The sequence below is a fragment of the Syngnathus acus genome, chromosome 4, assembly GCF_901709675.1.
Source record: "Syngnathus acus chromosome 4, fSynAcu1.2, whole genome shotgun sequence".
Lineage (NCBI taxonomy): Eukaryota > Metazoa > Chordata > Actinopteri > Syngnathiformes > Syngnathidae > Syngnathus > Syngnathus acus.
In genome coordinates this window covers 3,541,858-3,562,413 of record NC_051090.1, presented here as the reverse complement: position 1 = coordinate 3,562,413, position 20,556 = coordinate 3,541,858, and the positions used below count along the sequence as shown (strand labels likewise).

At 48.1% G+C, this 20,556-nt stretch overlaps 2 protein-coding genes across 3 annotated transcripts; one reads left to right on the top strand and one right to left on the bottom strand.

The window, feature by feature from the left end:
- The first annotated feature begins 90 nt into the window (after positions 1–90).
- Positions 91–1,056, top strand: bsnd (barttin CLCNK type accessory subunit beta). The gene is made up of 3 exons (XM_037250192.1): positions 91–375; positions 434–501; positions 616–1,056. Exons 1-3 carry the CDS (start codon positions 199–201, stop codon positions 692–694), a joined length of 324 nt encoding a protein of 107 aa, XP_037106087.1. The 5' UTR covers positions 91–198; the 3' UTR covers positions 695–1,056.
- Positions 1,003–20,507, bottom strand: usp24 (ubiquitin specific peptidase 24). Of its 2 annotated transcripts, XM_037250179.1 has the most exons (67): positions 20,079–20,506; positions 17,933–18,110; positions 17,783–17,850; positions 17,573–17,716; positions 17,365–17,490; positions 16,680–16,715; positions 16,315–16,380; positions 15,257–15,322; positions 15,104–15,178; positions 14,792–14,950; positions 14,612–14,726; positions 14,427–14,530; positions 14,237–14,344; positions 14,078–14,173; positions 13,568–13,729; positions 13,012–13,095; positions 12,527–12,634; positions 12,305–12,454; positions 12,096–12,227; positions 11,922–12,033; positions 11,776–11,852; positions 11,560–11,700; positions 11,445–11,498; positions 11,256–11,371; positions 11,126–11,192; positions 10,944–11,054; positions 10,770–10,868; positions 10,340–10,513; positions 10,184–10,269; positions 9,988–10,096; positions 9,686–9,841; positions 9,515–9,612; positions 9,311–9,406; positions 8,944–9,166; positions 8,708–8,870; positions 8,458–8,619; positions 8,323–8,393; positions 8,086–8,246; positions 7,950–8,011; positions 7,696–7,887; positions 7,495–7,609; positions 7,275–7,419; positions 7,095–7,214; positions 6,799–6,924; positions 6,639–6,737; positions 6,490–6,572; positions 6,274–6,415; positions 6,083–6,202; positions 5,800–6,014; positions 5,613–5,737; positions 5,397–5,538; positions 5,173–5,323; positions 5,003–5,098; positions 4,822–4,925; positions 4,635–4,748; positions 4,269–4,476; positions 4,116–4,205; positions 3,935–4,037; positions 3,746–3,864; positions 3,572–3,685; positions 3,444–3,509; positions 3,309–3,375; positions 3,159–3,237; positions 2,998–3,073; positions 2,830–2,916; positions 2,437–2,547; positions 1,003–2,363 (listed from the first exon to the last, which is right to left on the bottom strand). In XM_037250179.1, exons 1-67 carry the CDS (start codon positions 20,355–20,357, stop codon positions 2,301–2,303), a joined length of 7,866 nt encoding a protein of 2,621 aa, XP_037106074.1. In that variant the 5' UTR covers positions 20,358–20,506; the 3' UTR covers positions 1,003–2,300. The 2 variants fall into 2 exon arrangements, with proteins under 2 accessions (XP_037106074.1, XP_037106073.1); XM_037250178.1 differs by having other exon boundaries at positions 4,116–4,476; positions 20,079–20,507.
- Between the last annotated feature and the right edge of the window lie 49 nt (positions 20,508–20,556).

The window sequence follows — 20,556 nt, the reverse complement described above, 5'->3', positions numbered from 1 at the left end:
GTCAAAAAAAGAACTAATGGAAAATCCACACGTGTTGTAAGACTGGGCCCAAGGTGACCTATCACAACCCAACGCTCCCGGCCTCGCTTGTCTTTGGGCTTTAATAGGCAGCAGAGTGGAACCTTGACCGCCTTCCTCTTTCTCCTCTCTCACACACACACACACATACACACCACCTCACCTTCAAGCTTGAGTGTCATGGTGGAAGGGAAGCCGTACCGCTACGGGCTGATAGTTGCTGGCTGGTGCGTGGTGGCTTTGGGCCTCTTCATCATGACCAGGGAGAGGCCTCACGTCTACGCCACCATGTGTGCCCTGGGCGGTGCCATGGTTCTGGTCGGGACCACGTGGAGCCTGTGCCAGTGTTACCCTAAGGTTGGTTTCCTTGCACATGGAAGTCTGTTATTGTTGACACTGATGTGTGTATTATTAGATTGTTCTCGCTCCCGGGATGTGGAACGAGAACCTGGAGGAAGTAGCACGTCCTAATCAACATGAGAGGTACACATACACATTATTCACATATGCAGTATTTCTTACTATACATATAGTATTGGAGTAACAATTGAACACGTTGATCAACTTGTCATTCGTGTCATTTTATTTTGATGGAAGGCACGCAGAGGCAGCCACCTCCTGCGTCCACACACCCTTAAAGAGGCACACCAGCTGCCCCGCGCTACATCTGCTCTGACGTCATCGGCACTCTAGAGAACAAAACTGCAAATTAAAAACAACAGATGTTTACACATAGCTTGTGCATTCCAGTTTATTTTATATCAAATAACCCCCCCCCCCCCCTCCCTCCCTCCCCCCCAATCAAACTCTTGTCGTACAAATTAAAACTTGAGTGTTTTAACATGCGTTACAAACACACACACACATACACAAGAACGTGATGGCAGATTGTGAATTGTCCAAAAGAACCTGATGGTAAAATCCACTTGTATTATGGTTGCCACCCCCCTCCACCCCCCTCCATCATAACCCAGGTTTTCCTCGTCATTAAAAGTAAAGATTGAGTCAAGTATTTTATTTTTTTCTGCTTCCTTTGAACACAAACGAGGGGACTGTTTTTGTCACACACAAGCCTCACATTAGGGTAGTTGGGTGAGTGGCGGGTGGGTGAGGGGGGGTTGTGATCACATGACCATTGAAATTGCTTCCTAAGTCCTCGCCGTGTAAACATTGATCTGCTGAAGCCTTCCCCAGCACACACAACGCCATTGTGCGGCAGGGGAGGGAGGGGGGTGACAGTTGGAGTTATCGGGAGATTAAGGCACTTCGGAACTCCCGATAACTGGGCTACACATGTGTATGTGCGTTATTGAGTCAAAGCTACAAGTCTTTCTGTGTGTGTGTGTGTGTGTGTTTGTGTGTGTGTGAGCGTGCGTATCCATTCAAGACTGCACCGGACAAAAAGGCAAATAAAAGCTTGGCCGAGGTAACAGCGTGTATGAGCGTGTGTATATTGTAGATGGCACCAAAGACACAAAAATGCAAATAAAAGCATGGCAGAGGTAACGTTAGCGTGTGGTTTTGATGTTGGCCTGTGTGTGCGTGCAAGTGTGAGGCATTGGCATTTACAAATATTCTGTTTCTTGCATAAGGCTCGCACCCGAGCCCAAAGAGGTGATGGAGAGCGTAAAAGAACAAAAAAAGAGCGCACATATTAAAAAAAATAAAATAAAAGCGTGTTGTGTGCTTAGTACTGAGTAGTAGTGTTAAAATGAGCAGAGAAAGCACACAAAAAGGCGACGAGGCTCTAGAGGAAGCGCGTAGTGAACAAATAAAGTGCAGACTTAAGACCCCGCCCCCCCATCAAGACGCCCTCCCCCCCCGCCAAGCAAGTGCTTGTGTGTGTCTGTGTGTGTTCACGTCGAGGTTCCTCTAGAGGACTTTTTAAAACATTATCTTACATCTATGCGACAAAATGTTATTGGCTAGTGTGTGTGCGTGTGTGTGTGTGTGTAAAACGACAAAGGGTAAAATGCCCCACCATTCCCTCGCTGTAAAAAGATGATGGATGGAGGAAGATCGGCAGCTTCCCCTTTAATCCAAACTGCCCTTATAAATCAGTGGAAGTCATTCACGATTTTCTCGGTTTTTCCTCACATGTACGTTATTCCTCTTTTCTGCATCAAGTTGTTCCGATTGGTGGTTTCGTTTTTTTTTCTTTCTTTTTTTTCCTTAAAACGTCCTCGGGCAATAAATGCACCCCGAATTAGGGATGGCTGAGGGGATGCGTGGAGCTCGGCCCGGGCGCCTTCCGGAGGGGTTTGTCTGCCCTCAAAAGGAGATTAAGGGTCCACGTCCTCCAGGTCGCTCTTAGAATCGCCGAGCATCATAGGAGACTCGGATCCCTGCCCACGAGGAGGAGAGTTGCGTTGTAAAAAAAACAAGAAACGCTGACTACCTGTGTGTCGTTGGGTTTACCTGTCTTAGGCTGCGCTCTGCGTTCTCGTTGGCGGGGCTTCCGTCGGAGCCGTTGCTACTGCCCGACTGCTCCTTCTCGTTCAACAAGGCCGTAGCGTACGCCAGCGTGTCCTTCACGGGTTCACACAAATACACAGAGTTGAGGCGGCAGCAAAGACTGTGTAAGTGGGTGTGCAATTTATAAAGTTTTTACGATACAAGGCAGATGGTCACAACGATTTTTTAGTACAAACACATTTGAGAATAAAAGAAACACACACACAAATATGAATACAAGCAGACGCACACACTATACAGATGTATATCACAGAGGATATAAAAAGTCTACACACCCTGCTTCAATTGATCAGATTTTTTGGAATGCAAAAAAAATGAAATCTGATATGTGCATACCTGCGCCGAAATGGTGCGCTGGAAGCTCTTATTGGTTGACGTCTCATTGGACACGTTACTCTGCGGCGTCCAATAATGTTCTGTCATCTGAGGATAAGTGGAGACATTGATGATGACTGTATACAATTTATTTAGAACGTCTTTTTCTAGAACTGAATATAAGCGTGCCTTCTTCTGGAGCCATTGCACTGCCCAACTCCAGTGACCAGATAAATCCTTGAAATAATCCTTGGCTGGAACACACCTGGCGGCAAAAAAAAAAAAAAAAAAAAAAGTGTAAACAAATCATAGTTTAAACATTTGACTGGATTACAGCGGTTGCTACGAACTTCTGGGCCAAGGTGACCAGGAACTTGACACACTGGTAGCAACGTCTGCTGTCCACGTTGTTGCTCTGGTGCATCAAAGCTGCGGAGTATCAAATTTTGGATTTATTTATCCTTCGAAAATAGGTTTGAGCGAGATGATAGGTGACTTACCCAGCAGGCCTTTCTCCGACTCAAAAGCGTACTTGAGCCTCTGGGACTGCAGCGGGTCCTCCACCACCTTAACCAGACAAACTGACACTCACCAACCTGTTGGTGACATCATCATGGTATCGCCCGAGCACTCACCAGAAGCTCCTGCAGCATGTGAAAGATGTTCTTCAACTCGTGAGGCGGTGCCGTCTCCAGCTGCGTCTGCCGGGACACAAAAGGGGTTGAAATGAAGAGAAGCCACGTCGGAAGATTGTGTCGCTTACCTTGAGGAGCTGAAGCACCCCTAAGGAGAAAGGCTCGTTGCAGTAGGAGCAGTAGGTCACCATGCTGATGAGAGGCGTCAAGGGACCCGACAGCTCTCGCATGGCGAACATCACCTGAACATTCATGGTGTTAAATTTTGGTTCCATATTCTTTTAACGTGCTTTTTAAATGACCTCGAGAAGGTAGGGTTGTCCCTCTGGGGTGAAGATGTTTGCCAGGATGTCCGGGTGGAGAGGCAGGAGCGGCGTGGAGGATGGGATGCTGCCGACACGCAGGCAGAACCCTTCCGGAGCTGCGTCGAGGACATAATCAGCTTGATTGTAACGTGAAAACAAATATGCGGGTCGGGGGCGTGTACTCACAGTGCGTCCGCTGGGAATCGAGGTCCGAGTGCATTGTGATGAGCGCCAGAGTGCTGTGGAGGTGGAGAAACTCTCGAGCCTGTGCCGGACTCCACCGCCGGTTCTATAGAGAACCAGAGGAGAACTTGATGGAAAGACGAAGCAAGATGGTGATCGCACCTGCTTGTGATTAAAAGTCTACCTGATTGTTTTGGCGATTAGGTCCCAAAAGGAAAAGGAGCATCCGGCGATAGGCCGAGTGCTTCAACAACAGTTGACAAGCTTCACAACCCTGAGTGGAAAAAAAATAATTCAATTGTATGGAAACCACGACGTGTGAAATTGCCGTCGTTACCTTCTGAGAGAAGTTACTGAAGAGGCTGAAGTACTGCGCGCAGTTCTTCACGTTCTCAGGGACGTCCTTGTCCAGCAGCGAGAGCAGGGCGTCCGTCAGCCCGTCCAGACCCGGGTCGGCAAAGTGCAGCGCGCTCTCCAGGGTCTTCTCCAGGATGGACGCCACCACCACCCGTACTTCCCTCATGCCGCATTCCAGAAGACAAATCCTACAGCAAGAAGAACATCATCATCACCATTATTATTATTATCATCATTAGAGACGATGAACAGAACAGAAAGTGTCCTCAGAGTTTTGTTGTTGTTGCTTTTCACTCAAGCTGTCTTTACAGTAAAGGCCGCTAGAGGGCGCCTGATTAATTCTCACCTGGTCATTTCCCGTCCCTCCGATCCAACCAGGTACTGAATCATCCACTGGCAAGCCGCGCTGCTTTTGGACAGCAACACCTCCACGGTGGCCATCCACTCCTCGGTGTCCACGCTGCTCGTTTGGGTGAAGAAGACATCGTGACATAAATGCGACTGCTCGTGTTGGTACTCGTCTTTATTCATACCGGAGCTTCTTTTTGGTGTGCAGGTAGGTGTGGAAGAGGAAATGGACGGCCAGCTGGAGACTTTCTTTGGCCATGGCCTGGTAGTCTGGGTGCTTCAGTTTAGTCTGCAAAGAAAAAAACAAGATTTAATTTTGTCTTCAATAATTACGGAGTTGTCGGCACCTGAAAAAGAAAAACGCACCGCGTTGACGGACGCCAGCGAGAGCGTGAAGTTGAAGTAGTCGCTGTTGTAGACGTCTCTGTTCCGCATGAACTTGAGATTCTCGTCCCTCACCATCTACTCGGGGTCACAAAGTCAACCGGGAGGTCAAGGCGGTGACGCAATCAGGACGCGGGAAGCTCGACGCCCACCTGGTAGATGCTGGTGGGCATCTTCTCCACAAACAGGCCTTTCTTCTCACCCTTGCGGACCAGGCGGGTGAGCAGGGTGAGGCGATCGTTGTTGGCCCTGGGGGGGCGGGGGGACGACTGCGGCGACACGTCGGGCGAGGAGGGAGCGGACCTAAACAAAAAAACTTCATTCATTCATTTTGCCACCTTTGCTGACTTGATTTTAAAAAGTGCCCATCGCTCACAGCGTGAGGTCCTCTGCTTCCTGCCTCATGATGCTGACCCGGCTTTTTTTGGGCAGGACGGGCGAGTTTTGATCGCTGATTTTCTGATAAAACAACATGTAGGCATTCCAGTATCTCCTCCTCACATCCGGGTAAGGATTGGCTGCAAACACACACACGCGGGAATCAAAATTTTGCTCTTCACGGAGCTCCAAACAGTTTGCACGTGATGCTCACACTGATCGTAAACTTTGGGGCGGTATTCTCCTCCGAAGCACTCGTACTCCAGAGTTTCGTCGTTCATGTCAAACTCCTCCACCACGTTGTCGTTGAACTTGTACCAACGTCCTCGCGAGCTGCCGCTGCGCACCGGTGGACAAAAATATCATCAACACGGACAAATACTCAATTGTACACAACTTACCGTCTATCTTTGATGAAGGAGTAGTAATGGCCGGCGTGCGCCTGGCCGCTGTGGACCACTACGCCCACCAGCTCGTAGTTCTCCGAGATGGTGACCTTTTTCCTGGGCGAGCCGCCAGACGTGCCGTCGCCTCGGCCCTCGCCGCCCTCGCCGCTGCAGTCTTGGCGCGCCATCCCCGACACGGTGTACGGCTCCATGTTCAGCACCCAGGGGAACTGCAAAACACGAGTTGACGTCTCGTCGGTCTCGACACGGATGGATCAAACCTTCCTTCCATACGCACCCGAATCTGTTCGTCGTATTTGATGGAGCGTCCGCTTTCCCAGTCGAAGCCGAAGCGCATGAGATGGATGCAGAGAACGCTGGGGAGCGATTTGATGCACGTCCTCTTCACAGTGGTCCTCTGTTTAATACAAGAGAGCTTCAAGGAACGGTGGTCATAAAAAAAATAAAAAGACGAGAAGCTTTACATGCCTTTTCCTTGCATTTCTCACAGTAGTAAGCGTTGCTGCCTTCCAGAACCTCCCCTCGGACAAACTGGTCCAGTGAGATCTCCAGACTCTGACAAGAGGTCACGCCGAGGTTCAGCGCCATGAAGGTCTCTTCCCGCTCGTACCTGCAATTCAGTTTCCATTTAGTTGTCGGGTTCGATGAAAGATACAATACCTAATGTAGTGGCCACAGACTCACCGATGAGGGCAGTCTTTGCAGATTTTTTGGTCGGAGAAGATGCCCTGAAAGGTGTTTTTGAAGATTTGCTCTCGGCCCATTTTCTGGCAGAGAGGGAGGAAAAGGTCAGATTTAGAGCACGGTAAGCTTATATGGGATGAATATCATACCTTGAGATGTTCATCAAGCTGGTCCACCAGGCTGGTGAAGAATTCGTACGCGTCCTGCTGCTCTCGCACGTACAACTCTTTGTTCCACATCTTGAAGATCTTAAAATGGAGCCCATATTTTTAAGCACTTCATTTTTATTTTTCTCAAATCTTCTAATACCTTCCAGAAGTTCTCCGGGACGTAGTACTGCAGTTTGCTCTCCATCAGGTGACCAAACAAAGACTGAACCTGGTAGAAGACGCTCTCATCGGGCTGGTCTGTGTCGTCCTCGATCGACAGGAACGCCTTGAGAAGCGATAATTTATGTGAACAGCCATGTAAATATATATATATTAAATAAATAATAAATAATATATAAATTTTATAAATAAAAAAATATTATATATCTAATAATAAATGACATAATAAAATAATATAATAAATAAATAAAAAAATAATAATAACGCCGAGGGTACCTCTGGTAAACCCGGCTGCATGTAAAGCTGCTGGAAAACGGCATTCATATAACACGTGGCTCCGCCGTTCTTCAGACCCACAAAACCCGAAACGGAGCGGCTCTCTACAGGAGGAAGATACTGACAAAGACGAGGTAAGAAAATTGAACGTCAGAGCTCGGGTGGAATATCTCGCCTTACATCAAACTCTTTACAGAGCGACGGGTCGGACTGGTGGTGCATGGAGAGCAACTCGCTGGTGATCAGTCGCAGGTTGGAGAGGGAGCTGTCGGCCAGCATCACCAGGACCTCGTAGGCCGCCAGACGGCTGCTGGCCGTACTGCACCTGGATCAGGTAGTCCCGAAAAAAAAAAACATTTTATTTTCTGTCTTGAAAAATAATCTTGAGCGATTATCATACTTTGGGTGGAAATCGTGACTGGGGGCCGGGGAGGCGGTGGAATTGGAGGTGTTGATGATGATGCGTGACGCTCGGAACAGGAAGTCATCCAACAGCTGCTGGATCAGCGACGGGCCTGTGGAAAGAAATTTAAGGATCGGTGTCGACAAACTTTTCAATCTAAACGTTGGCGTCCCAATACTTCTGTCCGCTACTACTTACCGAGATGCTCCTTCTCTTTGCCGCAAAGTGAGAGCAAGGTCTTGATGAGCCGCAGGTGTCCCGCCAGGAGGATGTTGTCCGCCTCGCTGGTCTCCATCTCTGAGCTCCAGCTGGGCTCAAAATTGTCCAGCCAAGAGATTTCGTCCTCCAGCATGGTGGCGGTGATGACGTGCGACGCCTCCATCTCCGAAGCTGCGCCAGGTAAAGTTGATAAGGAATCGGAGCACACGAGTGGAGCTCAATTTAACGCTCACTTGTTAGATCATCCAGGAGCTGACATCGCAGGTCAAAGTATTCCGTGCACTGCGACAGCAATCTGCAATCGAAGCAACGACATGAGCGCCATGTTCATCCCTTTCCGATCTTATTTGGACCTCTTCTAGGATTTACCTCTGGTTGACTCCCCTCATCACCGACGTGGGACTCCACAGTGGCAGCTGAGCGGTGAGGATGACAGAGAGCAGGAACAAGTTGGGCTTCTGCACGTCGGCAAAGCCGGACGTGTCCGACTGGCTAAGAGTGTACAGCTGGTCGCAGGCCACGCGGCGGATCTGAAAGAAAAACGATGAAGAAGCTCACAGTAAGATATTTGGAACCCTGAGAAGAAAAAAAAAAATCTCTCCTTACCTCTCCGCTGGGAGATCCCAGCAACACGTCAATGATGAAGTCGTTCACAGAGGGCAGGTTGTAAAAAGAAGCTGTGGAGAGAACACGTCAGAAGGCCTCAAGATGAATGGCACGAGCGTGACTTGAGATTCTTACACAGCTGCTGACAACGTAGCTGCAGGCAGGTGACCAGGAGCGACAGAGCCTCGCGAGCGATGATGGCGTCTTTTATGGAGACGCTCTGCTGCCGGACGCAAATGCCGGCGTGCAGCGCGGTGGGCGTGGTCTCTCCCTCGCTGCTGGAGCTGCAGTTACTTCCTGTGAAACCACCCAACACTTCGTTAGTATCGTCACTACTCAGAAATGTGGTCATCCTAGAGAAGATGCATTCCAACCTTTTTCTCACCTGTGCTACTGACTCTGGTGCGCACTCCTTGAGATAGAAGCGAGCCGTGGGTCTCTCGGATTGGCTGCGGGCTGCCGACGAGATCCAGTCGCCCCGCCGCCGCCGCCCAGGTCAGTCGCATGAAACAGGCCACGGTAGAGGTGAAGTCTCCCACCTCCATGGTCTACAACAAAAATGGTTCTGTGTAGTGTGCTGGGTCGGCCATTTTGAGAAGCAGTAAGCAGAAGTAGCGTCACCTGAATAGCCACACGGGCAGCGGGTATGATCTCCTCCACTCTGATGGATGAGCGCTCAGAGAGCGACATCTGTCTGTAGGTGGACTTCTCCGGTGTGGCGCAGAGAGAGAGCTGGCGGCCGGCGCGGCCCGCGTTGCGAAACGGGCGGGACGACAGCGCATCCCCGTCCCGGATGACATCATCATCCAGGGCCATGGGCATGCTCTGGCCAACCAGAAGGAACCTGCGGTTTAAGAAAAGTAAATAAATTAAATAAAAAAATAAAAATTAAATAAAATTAAAAAATAAATAAATAAATAATAGAATGAAATAAAAGGCAGGTGAGCATGGAAGACTAAATTCTTGGTGCCCTCTAATTTGGCTGCACCTGGCCAACTGAAGACAGATTGAGTAGACGCCTTGTCGGGTCTCGTAGTCCACTTCTGAAGGGATGGAGTCTCTTTGCATAACATTCACCACCAGACTGCAAATGAACAGAAACTCCATTTAGGAGAAGAACAAAATCGAGTCTATCATGACTCCGCCCCCCCTCCGAGTATTAACTCTTGATAATATGCTTCATGTGTCATACCTGAGGCCTCCTGCTTTGAGGAAGTTGTCACAGAAGGACTTGCTGCTTGTTTTCGCCATCTCATCATCAGACGTGGGCATGAGTTTGGAACTCAGCACCTGAGGCGTGAATTAAAAACAGTGAGCATTTCATTTGGTGAACTACACACACACACAACATGACGTCGCCTACCTCCAGATTATAGAGCACTCGAAAGGTGGACATGCCAGGGGCCGAGGACCTGAACAGGGACTCCAGGATGGACGCGGCGCTGGGCTGATGCTGATTTTTAGAAGCCGTCGATGGTGAGCGAGAGCCGGTCCCCTGGCCAAGGGTGAACAACGTCTTCTACAAGAAGAATAAACAACACAGTAGGAGTGCTGCCTCCAAAAGGTCAGTGTTGGTACTACACCAAAAATTGTTTCACGTTCCAACCGTTTTGTCATTTATGTTTGGCAAATTAAAAAAAATATATAACAAAGCCTGGCCTCTACCTGATGGCTCCATACGCTGGATTCTTTGGGGACAAAGTTGTCGAGAGCGTCCTGCACCTCGGGATCTGTTGGGATCAGGAGGAGCAGCTTTCTTACACGGAGAGTGATCCTGGGAGAAGAGGAAAAACGCACTCAATAAATTCATTAATTCTGTGATTCAATTTAACTTGAATGATTACTATTTAGTGTTTTCTACCTTGTTTCATCCAAGTTAGCCAGCTGGTAAAGCATCTCAAACACATTGCACACCAGCGCCATAACAACGCCAGGCAGGGACTTCTCCTAGTAAGACGACAATAACACACGTTGGAACCAAAACAAAGCGTGAAAAAGGGACGCTTTACTGCTCTACCTGCTCCAGAGCGTAGGCGGAGTTGAAGACGGCCGAGCTGGACCCGCTGGAGGCCGAGGCGGACGACTCGGAGCTTCCCGAAGGCGTGCCCGTGCCCGAGCTCTTCACCGTCAGGCTCTGCTCGTCGCTAAAGCCGAGCTGAGACAGCAGTTTCTGGTCCCGGTTCATCGTCAACTAACACCAGGTGAAAGGGGAAAGCGGAAGGGATCGAATGAGAGAACAAAAGAAAGAAAAACCGGGATGTTGCTTAAGGTGGTGTTTCCCTTGCCACTCGCTACACGCCAGATGGATTAGCTACAATTGACTCCAGGGAAAACACATGACTGGGAGAGGAGTACAATACTTTAATGAGGGAGTGACATAAGAATAGTATTAAAAAAAAAAAAAGAGGAACACAGAGCTCCTATTTTTAACAATGACGAACACCTACCACACTATCATTGGCAAAGATCTGGACATTATCCACCGGACAGCTCAAGTGCTCGGATATCTTCCACCGGATGCTTGCTATCGTCTCATTACTGTGCGTCTGCAAAGAAGAGAGAAGGAATTGAGATTTCCTCTGGAGATGCTAATCAATAAAGGCTTATTTGGGGTGCAGCACCTCTAAGGTGAACGTGTCTTTGGTAGACTCATAAGTGACGTGAAGAGTGACGGGGTGTCCGTTGAACGAAGCCCCGTGAGGTAGTATAGTGCGAGGAACCGAGTACATATCCTGCGAGGAAGGGGTGAAGTGGTTTTACAGAAGAATCGAAACAGATTTGTGCCAGAGGAGGAGGTTCTAACCTCGATAGTGATGACGTAGCGTTCGGCCAGCAACAGCAGTCTTTCTATTATGACCAGCTTAGTGGATCTGGAGGAGAAAGACCGGTTGTAAAGTGGACTTGGATTTAATCATCCTGATGGTAGATGGTACCTGGAAGGTGATTGTACAGACGTGGCCACCGTGGGCATGGCGGTGGCCGTCAGCATCTTGGTGGCTCGAGTCACGGCGTGGGTCAAAGTAGGGCCGCCCAAGGCCGAACTGGCTGCCTGATATCCCCAAAAAAAAAAATTCAGGGGTGCGCTTGAAATGTTCATCACCATGGCATTGCGCAACACTCACCTCGAGTCGCTTATAACAATCGGCGATGAACTTCTTGTGCAAAGATACGGAATCCTGCGAAGATTTGAATTGGTCAGTGATTGTGGAAACACGATTCTACGTTTTTGCCGCTGACCTTCTTCATCTTGGGGTTGAGGTTGGTGTAGCTGTATGTAATAATGAGCTGAATGGCTTCATTGGCTATCTCTTCATCGGGGGTTTCCATGGCGATACGCCAGATAAAGTCCATCCCTGCCAGGTCGAGCCGTTCCACACACTGAAAGCGTTTGAGCACATTGAAGACAATTCGCTCTTATTTATGGAACATGAAATAACGCGAGTGGAGACAGACCAACTGGGTTCCTTGGCGTTTCAGTCGATGATCGCACAGATTGACGTTCTCAAAGAAGGTCTTGAACAGGTTGAAACCTTGAGGGACACGTAAGGATGTTAGCAGGTGCAGCAGACACCCGATTGCGAGATGCACGCCCGACCGACCGTTCATGGTGATCTCATACGGCTCCAGTTTCAGGATCTTCTCCTTGAAGAGCTGCTGCTGGACGTCGCTCTCCAGATCATGTTGGCCTTTGGTGAACCACTCAAAGCACATCTGGAAATGAGAAGAAGATGAGACGTTTGCAAAGGCCGCGGTTTGCAGCATCGTCTGGGTACCTCACGGTCCAGTTCACAAACATCCGGGCCGGACACCAGGCACTCCCAGATCTCCTTGGCCCTGTTCCAGACCAGGTAGAGGCTGGCCTCCTGGAGGAAGAAGGCCAAGAAGCGCAGGTGGCCATCCAGATACTGAAAGTGGAGAGGAAAGCGGTTCCACAAGAAGTTCAGTAGCAGGAATTATGTTGAAGCGAGACAAAGATCCGAACCTCCTGGTAGGTGTATCTTCCGTCCACCATGGTGGAGCCGGACAGGCAACCGTTTCCCGCCGCGGTCACCGCGAGCCGATGGCAGCAAACGAGGGAACCCGTGATCAGCTTGACGATCTCAAAGTTCTTCTTCAGATCCTGGATGATGCTCTGTTGCATGAAATATTTTGATTTAAAAAAAATATATATATTTTTTTATCGCGGTGCCTTTTTTGGCGTAACCTTGTCTTGCTTCTGGTAGGTCTGCTTGATGAAGGAGCGGGTGATCTCGTGCAACTGACGCAGGGCGGGTACCACCCAAACTGCCTGAGGGCTGCTCGGCTGAGAAGCCTGCCAGAGGAACAAGCACAAGATAGACGATCAGACGAAAGCAATAAAAAAAGCACAGACGACAAAAAACGCAAGACCGTGACGGCCTTGCCATCGCTGACCTTGCATTTTTTGTAGCGAGACCCGTTTGAGGAAGAGAATCAGCGCCATGGATACAAAGCGTGGAATTTACACTTAAAAAAAAATCCATGGCTCTGATTGGATTCCTTTTCACACACCCGCTATAAGATGACCCAAAGCTAAAATTAGCATACACCTGAAATTATCCACGTGCAACCAATGCAAGCCCACTCGTTTGGTGAAGCACCGAGACTGAAGACCAGAGAAGTCGGTGGGATTTAAAAAAAAAAAAAAAAAGAAAATCGGGCTTCTCTTACTTTCACCAACAGAGATTTCCGCTTTCCCCAAGAGCCGGACAGAAATGAACTTTGAGTGTCGCTGCCTTTTGAGTCCCCTTGAGTCTGGACAGCACATATTTTCATTTGACACAAGAACATCTGCGCGATCCGGGAAAAATGACACCCGAATTCCAGTGCTGCTTAGGGGGTGCAAACTTATGCAAAAATGAGTAGTTCATTTTACTTAAAGAAATGTAGTCCATTGTCCAATGATTGCTTTTCTGTTCATAATCTTGTCTTGATCTTCAGAAAATTCCAAGAATGCAATTTGTTTTAAAAAAAAATAGTAATAATAACAGTCGTGTGTCGGCTTGTGTTTCTCACAAATCACTCCACAAAGAACCCAAGTGCAGCTTCACACAAAAGCGCTCGCAAGCAAGTGATGAAACGCAGCGCTTGCTTTAAAAACGAACCCGCTGAACCTTGAGCCTCCTCAACTTTAGAACCATAAAAAAAAATATACAATAAAAGCCAATGCTCAAGGAGCAAATAACCGAGGAGGGAAGAGTACGGGGCTGCTCGCCCCCCACAACACCTTTTTGATGTCCTCGATGCATTTGATGATGTAGTTGCGTTTGACGGTCTCCTTGACAGCGTAGGCGTCGCTCAAGATCCCCAGGTGCTCCTCCAGAGCCTGCTGAACGAGACTGGTGGGCAGCGTGGGGAGGTGAGCCAACTCCCAAAGGACCTCCAGCACCTGGACGCAACGCACGCAATCGGTATGTCGGGCTGGATTTATCTGGCATGCTTCAAGTGACAATTGCGACTTTTTCTGTCACGGCGGAGTAAATTGGAAACAAAACAAAAGGATGGAATGGAATAACTTTAACTTGAACATCTGCTAGCTTGACTGAAATTGAACTGCAAGACAGTGAGACCGAAAAAAAAAAAAGAGGCACAGCGTGCTTGCTTCAAGACGTTTGGCATGTAAATAAAACAAACATATTTGAACCCCAAAATGTTTCATCTAATGAACGCTACCATATATCGTGAAGCGCCATACAAGTGCTAACGGTAATTAGCATAGCTAATAGCAAACTCTCACCTTGCCGGTGGTGGTTTCAGAGCGCGCCTCCCTGCCGATCCTCCCGATCAGACTGAGCAGCTTTTGCCTGACGCGATCGCTCTCCACCTCCCAGCTCTGAATGAGCCACACACATTTTAGCCAAATGACACTTTTCACTTAACGTGACTTGTCGCCCACCTTCTGTATGAGCACAAACAAGTGAGTGAGCTGATCGAAGCTGAACTTGACCGCGGCGGCGGCGATGATTGTGTGAATGTTTTCGATCACAGTTGACGACTGGCCGGCCTGAAATGCAAACACACGACAGGGTTCACATGTCCATTTTCTTTGGGCTAAACCATCATTGCGTGTGTGCGCTAATGTTAACCTGTATCCTCCAGATTTTGGAGAGTTCATCCAGGGAGAGTTTACTTCCCAGCAGCTCGATGATTCCCTTTATTCTCTCGCAATACTGAGCCTGGTCGATATTGCCTGTTGCGACAACAGGGAATAATTCCAACATGATTAAATACCAAATGTTGTGGCCATGCTCATAAATGGATGATTCCTTACCCTCTAGCGCTATTGACAGAACAGAGTTCTCCACAAGCCAGTCCAGTAGTTTATCCGTATCTATGGCATTCTTCACAGTCTTTGCCACCGTGCTCTCCTCTATTAATTTTGTCACCTGCAAGGCAACAAAAGGGTCAGAATGAGCTCAACGAATCCCAAAAGGTAGTCACGGCGGCTCACCTCTTTGAGGGAGTTCATCTTGGTGGAGAAATGGGGCGTTTTGAGCATGCGCAGCAACGTGTCGAGCCGCAGGTCATCCACCACGGTGACCATCTCTCTCTGGAACTTCATACACAGCAGCTTGATGGCCGACAACAGGTCAGGGATGCTCACTAGCCGCTAGTTCAAACACAAACAACGGAATTTACCGGCTTGCTAATGATCTCCTAATCTTCAGATGAGCAAGAAAAAACACTAACAAGGTCGTTCCGCTTGAGGCGGTGTGGAAATTGAAACCAGACTTTTGTATGTTGGTCATGAAATATCTATTACCTTGTCTTTGAGGTCCTTTTCCTCCAGGTTCTGTACATATGTGATCATCTTATGGATGACTGGATCAAGCATCGGCTGGAACACACATATATTTTTTTTAATCTGAGGCAGGGCTCATAGCAATGTGGGATAAAAAAAAAATAGAACACCTACCTGGACAAGGCTGGAGTTGAGGTATTCGGCACAAACGCCGAGAGGCTGGACCAAAGCAGAGACACACTGCGGGACACAGAATTATGACTTTTTGTTGGCATGTGTCAGTGTTAAATGTTAGCTGCTCGGTTAGCTCGATAATATAGCAACGCTCACGGGCATAGATTCTTTATCCTCAGTCAAGATTACATTCGAAATTTCATCATGTCATTATTAAATGTTTTTGATAAAGTACATTGTGCTACTTTTCTCAATAAAAACACTTCTTTTCAGAGTGCCTGAATGAATGAATGAATGTTTTGTGCGTTTCAGCCGGGCACGGTTTGATCAACTCGAAGCCTCGTGCTGCGACTGCCGCCTCCCCTCAGCTATTCACTGCTACACTCGACTTCCTGTTTCTCAGTAGACAAATGAATGGGTTGCCCCTGGGAGCCAGGAATAGAGGAAACCATCCTCCTACTCTGTTGTGTTTTCACCTCTCACTTTCACTGGCTTCTCGCTTAAGCTGACTTCAAAAGCAAGCAATCTGCATTTTGTTTTCATCGTTTATAAAACATGTCTAAACAAAAACGTCTTGCCTAAATACCCCAAGGGTCAACCTTAACACACCTCATTTTTTTGGGTCGAGTTGAAATTCACACTGAAAAGGAATTTCGCAACCCTGTGGCTACATTGACAAATTTATTTTAATTTAATTTTATAGATGCTAACATTATTTTGTGAATCCAACATGTCAATCAAAGCTTTGACACAATGGGAGTGGCTTCGCAGGCTTTCGCTATCGCTCTTAAGGAGCCCAAAAAAAAAAAAAATCAACAGTTGCCCATCACCACGCTTCCGGCAAGGTTCCCTGAAGGAAGCGCGAGCACAAGGATGCTTCAGAAGAGACGAAACAATGGAGCATTTCAACCGTTACAGGGTGGCGGGATAAGCGCAACCTCAAGCCAGCTCTCTCCGTTCGGAACTAGCGTGGAAAGAATGCCGTGTCTCTTAAAGGTATGTCGGGCTGTTTGTAAGCAAGGCGGCGGGGACATGTGTGTGTGTGTGTATTGTCTTACAGCTATTTCAATCTCCTCCGCGTTGAGTTTCGTCTGGATGGCGGTGAATCCTCCCAACTCACCAAACTACATCAAACAAGCAAATACAAAAGCAGAGGTAAGAAATATGTACACTTTAGTACTCCAGTCCGGACTGGGAAAGACATTAAAATGTAAAAAAAAATGGGATCGGATATCCTTATGGAGGCCACTTCCATAAGTGGTTACAAATCTGATATGTGTGGGACGTCTGCCAATGCCGTGGTAGCGTTACTGAAGAGCTCAAAGCTTGACATTATTGAAACTGCTGACATCAGCAAATCCACCAACATACATAATAAAATCATCCTAGGTGAATTTAAACAACAGTGAAAGGATTGACTTACTTGATTGACTAAATCCACCAGCCAACCGTGCGGCTCCTGAAACAGATCATTGTGCGTTAAGCGGCGTCATTTCACATTATGGCACACACGTGCTCACGGCTGCCGTATGTCAGTCGGACATTTACGTCTGCGGCTCAGTCATACAACACGAGGAGATGAAGAACTCACTGGCCTGCCCCCTCAGCACCATTTCATTTGTTATTGTAAACCGACTTCAACACACCAAGGAGACTTCAAGCAAAAGTCAATAACGGGTGCCTTTGTGGAGGCTTACTGCTAGTAGCAATATTCAAGACATTCATTCTGGCTGCCCTTAGCCTGCTGAATATAAAACTAAATTAAATATTTAACTGCCCCCTAAAGGGTTTTTAAAGTGCAGTTTTCCTAAACACATTCACACACGTGGTTTTATGGGCCGTTAGTGGACTACGGTTTTAGCTGACCCACTTCTGAGTGCGGAGTGTCTCACGGAATTTCCACTAGGATCGATATAGTAGCTAACATTCGATATAGTAGCTAACATTCGCTATAGTCGCTAACACTCGCTATAGTAGCTAACATTCTATATAGTAGCTAACATTCGCTACAGTAGCTAACAATAGCTATAGTAGCTAAGATTCCTCACACCCTTAAACCTAACTTTACAATCTTGTAAGTATCAAGTGTCAGGTGAGTTCGGCCTTACTTTCTGATAAGAGTTGCTGGGAGAAACTGCAAACATGTTGGCCTCGTCTCCAAACACTTCAGCCCAGTTCCTCTGACACGCCTTCATCCGGTTCTTAAAATGGTACTCGTTGTCCGGGTTGAAGGCCTGGTGGACACCACAGAAAGTCAACTATTTTTACTATTAAGTATTCAAAGAAAATGCCAAAATGGATCAAAATAATACACACCATGGCCAAGACACCCATCAGATTGACGGGAACCGGATCTTGCTTGACCCGCTCGGCCACCAGCTCCACCAGCAGCATCAGCATGTTGTAGATTCCCTCGTGGATCTCCGTGCCCCACTTATGCACGGCGGTGCTGGTCAGCAACTGGCGTCGGCGAGATGAAGAGGTCAGTCATCGGTGAGAATCTACCGGGAGACTCCGACGGCTCACCTTTTTAAAGGCCTCCGGCATGCAGCGCTCCATGAACCTCTTGCAGTTCTCGTCGGCGTCTGCGAGGCCTGATGAAAACGGAGCGGTTGAATTGAAATTTCGGCCATCTTACGAACCAATATTTCTTTCTTGACACAAAATCGGTCTCACCGTGCCGGGCGAGGCAAGTTGAGGCGATGAGGCATTTGCCCAACGACTCCTCCCTCTTGTACGGAATGGACCAGTGGTCGGTGAACACTCGGCTCTCCAGCTCGTACAAGTTGGTGGTGGGGAACTCCATGCTGCTGCTGCTGCTGCCGGAGCAGTTTCCGTTCTCATCGTTGCTCCTCTGCAACCCCAAAAAAAATTTAAATAAATAAAAAAACAGAACTAACGTGAATGAAAATAAACGATTGAATTAATCAGCAAAATCTTTTAAGCGATTATTCCGACAATAATATTCAATTTGTTGTTTTACTGCGCCGCTTTCAATCCGAGCACGGGTTAAAAATCAACTTCTTGGACCTTTGGCATTTTACGCTTTGAGTAGTACATTGTGTACATCTTCACTCATGAGCGGTAAACAATGAGTGTGAGTTCTGGTGCTACCGGCCAAACCAATGGGTGGCAGTAAAAATGAGAACAGGACGAAGTGGTGAAGGTCCTTAAGCGAGATCGCATTTCAGTGCTTCCTCTTTGCAGAATATTAAAAATGACAAATGCATCGATAGATGAGGAGAGGATGAAAATGAAAAGCGGGACAGTTTTAAAGGGGATATCTTTGGGGGGGCATCGACTTTTTAATTGATTGTGTACAAATGGGTCTTTGGGGAACCTGCTCACACATCAAGTGTGAAATTACACAAGCAATTAAATCTTTTGTGATTACTGGAAATAGCTTTGCGATTGAACCCGTTGGAATTTTACACAATTCTCCTCCCAAATGTTCTCCGCCCTTGAAAAGATCAGCTCATCTTTGTATTGGCGAAGCCCTTCTCACCCTTTGGCAAAGTCTGCAATGGGTTTGTCAAAGACACTGCAGGGCTATTTTAGGAGCGATGACACTAAGCAGGCGACCTGCAGGCATCACCGAGTGAGCGGACGCAGAAGGGGGAAAAATATAAGAAAAGGAACATTTTGTAATTTCAAGTTCCGGTGGCCCAAATTTCAAACTGCAAGGTCATTTCATTCAGAGCGGCATGAGTGCCTTGACGTAAAAGGAGGTGATTATTGTGGAAACTTTACATTTGAATAGCCCAAAATTGTAGAATTTAGAGGATTTATTTTTATCACAAGCAGAAAATGCAAGTCATGTAGCCCATAAGCGATCAAGCTTGCGAAAACAAGACTCTCTCTACACGGTGACTATTTGTGCGTGAAGCAAATTGACAACTGTCCGTTTATATTTAACAGCTTGCATCACAGCAGTGATGAGGAGCCAGACAGGGACGGACGGGCCAGCGGGAAGTGGTCCACGGGTTGTTTACATGCACGCTGGTGTTCACTTGAATGTGGAAGTGAAATAATAGCAGATTGTTTTGGGAGCATTGGGGACGTGAGTGTGAATCTTTTGTACGTTTGTCTATATGAGCTCTGTGATTGGCTGGCAATCAGTTCCGAATGTACCCCAAAGTCTTCTGGGATAAGATGGCATGAGTTGAATACTAGTAAAAATGGATGTAACAGGTTAAGTCAAGTAGCACTGAGTTTGTTTTGGTGTAGATGAGTTGCTCAAACCTCAAGCAAAAACAAAATACAATAAAACAGCCACGTAGTCCACGAATTGCGAAAGCACTCCAAAAGGTCCAGCTGCAGTGGAATGCAACCCCCATGACATGAGGGCCAGGGGGAGTCCCCTAAACCCATGCTAAGTGAACCCGGGGGTCCCCTAAACCAATGCATTCATTCCGCCATGATACTCCCAAATAAAAAACAAGTTTAAATATTTGGTTCTTTATTTTTACAACTGTTCATTTCCCATTGATGCGGTGCAGCGCGTGCTCCCCTTTTGCAGGCAACTCTCCTCAGCTAGCCAGGGAGCTACTACTAGCGAGATTGTGCAGCAAGTTGAAAATGGATATTAAAAGAATCCCCGTGTGCGGGTTCGAGTTCCAGGCCACTGCGAGCCGGTGACATGCTTTGGCGCCAATGCGCCGAGGTAGCGATCCACAGCCGCACGCACGCCTGCTCTGACAGCTCACGTCGGGGTGGCTGCGCAGCTAGCATCAATGCTAACACGGAGCTAGTTAAATGGGCGAAGCCACTCACTCCGGGAGTTCCGAGAACCAAAGCGTATCATACGGGCGTGAGATCTCACCTCTCCGTCAACGACGTCGTGGTAAGCCGGCGGGGGATCGAAACCCCCCGTACCGGTTCTCCCGCCCGTCTCCCCGTCGCCGCTTGTACTCAAGGCGGGGGCAGGCCCGCTCTCCATGGGCTCATATCCGTAGCCGAGCCCCGGGCTTTCGTTGGTCAGGAGCGCGACCGCCTCGTTGATGTCGTTCTTGGCCAAGCGGAGCGCTTTCCTTATTACGTCGGGGTCCGGGAAGCCCATGCAGAGGAGCGTGGTGATGTGTTGCTCCTCTTCGGTCTCCATGTTTGGGGTGTCTCCGTGTTCGTAGCCTAGGAGCAACGGGGTTTGGGGCACAGCCCTGTAGCCGTGCACGCCGCCATGTTTACAGCCCCGCTGCTGACTGACTGTCACGATCTGGCTTCCCCCACTACAGCGCCCACACAGGTGGTAGGCATACTTCACTAGCCTTGGAAATTACAGTTTTAATCCTGGAAGCGCGATC

Excerpts from the sequence above, each read along its gene's own strand:
- bsnd (XM_037250192.1), top strand. The coding sequence starts at position 199 with ATGGTGGAAGGGAAGCCGTACCGCTACGGGCTGATAGTTGCTGGCTGG. Across the intron at positions 376-433 it reads TGTGCCAGTGTTACCCTAAG|ATTGTTCTCGCTCCCGGGAT; the intron begins GTTGGTTTCCTT and ends GTGTATTATTAG. Across the intron at positions 502-615 it reads CGTCCTAATCAACATGAGAG|GCACGCAGAGGCAGCCACCT; the intron begins GTACACATACAC and ends TTTTGATGGAAG.
- usp24 (XM_037250178.1), bottom strand. The coding sequence starts at position 20,357 with ATGGAGACCGAAGAGGAGCAACACATCACCACGCTCCTCTGCATGGGC. Across the intron at positions 5,738-5,799 it reads TCCTTCATCAAAGATAGACG|CGGCAGCTCGCGAGGACGTT; the intron begins GTAAGTTGTGTA and ends ACCGGTGCGCAG. Across the intron at positions 2,917-2,997 it reads TGCAATGGCTCCAGAAGAAG|ATGACAGAACATTATTGGAC; the intron begins GCACGCTTATAT and ends ACTTATCCTCAG.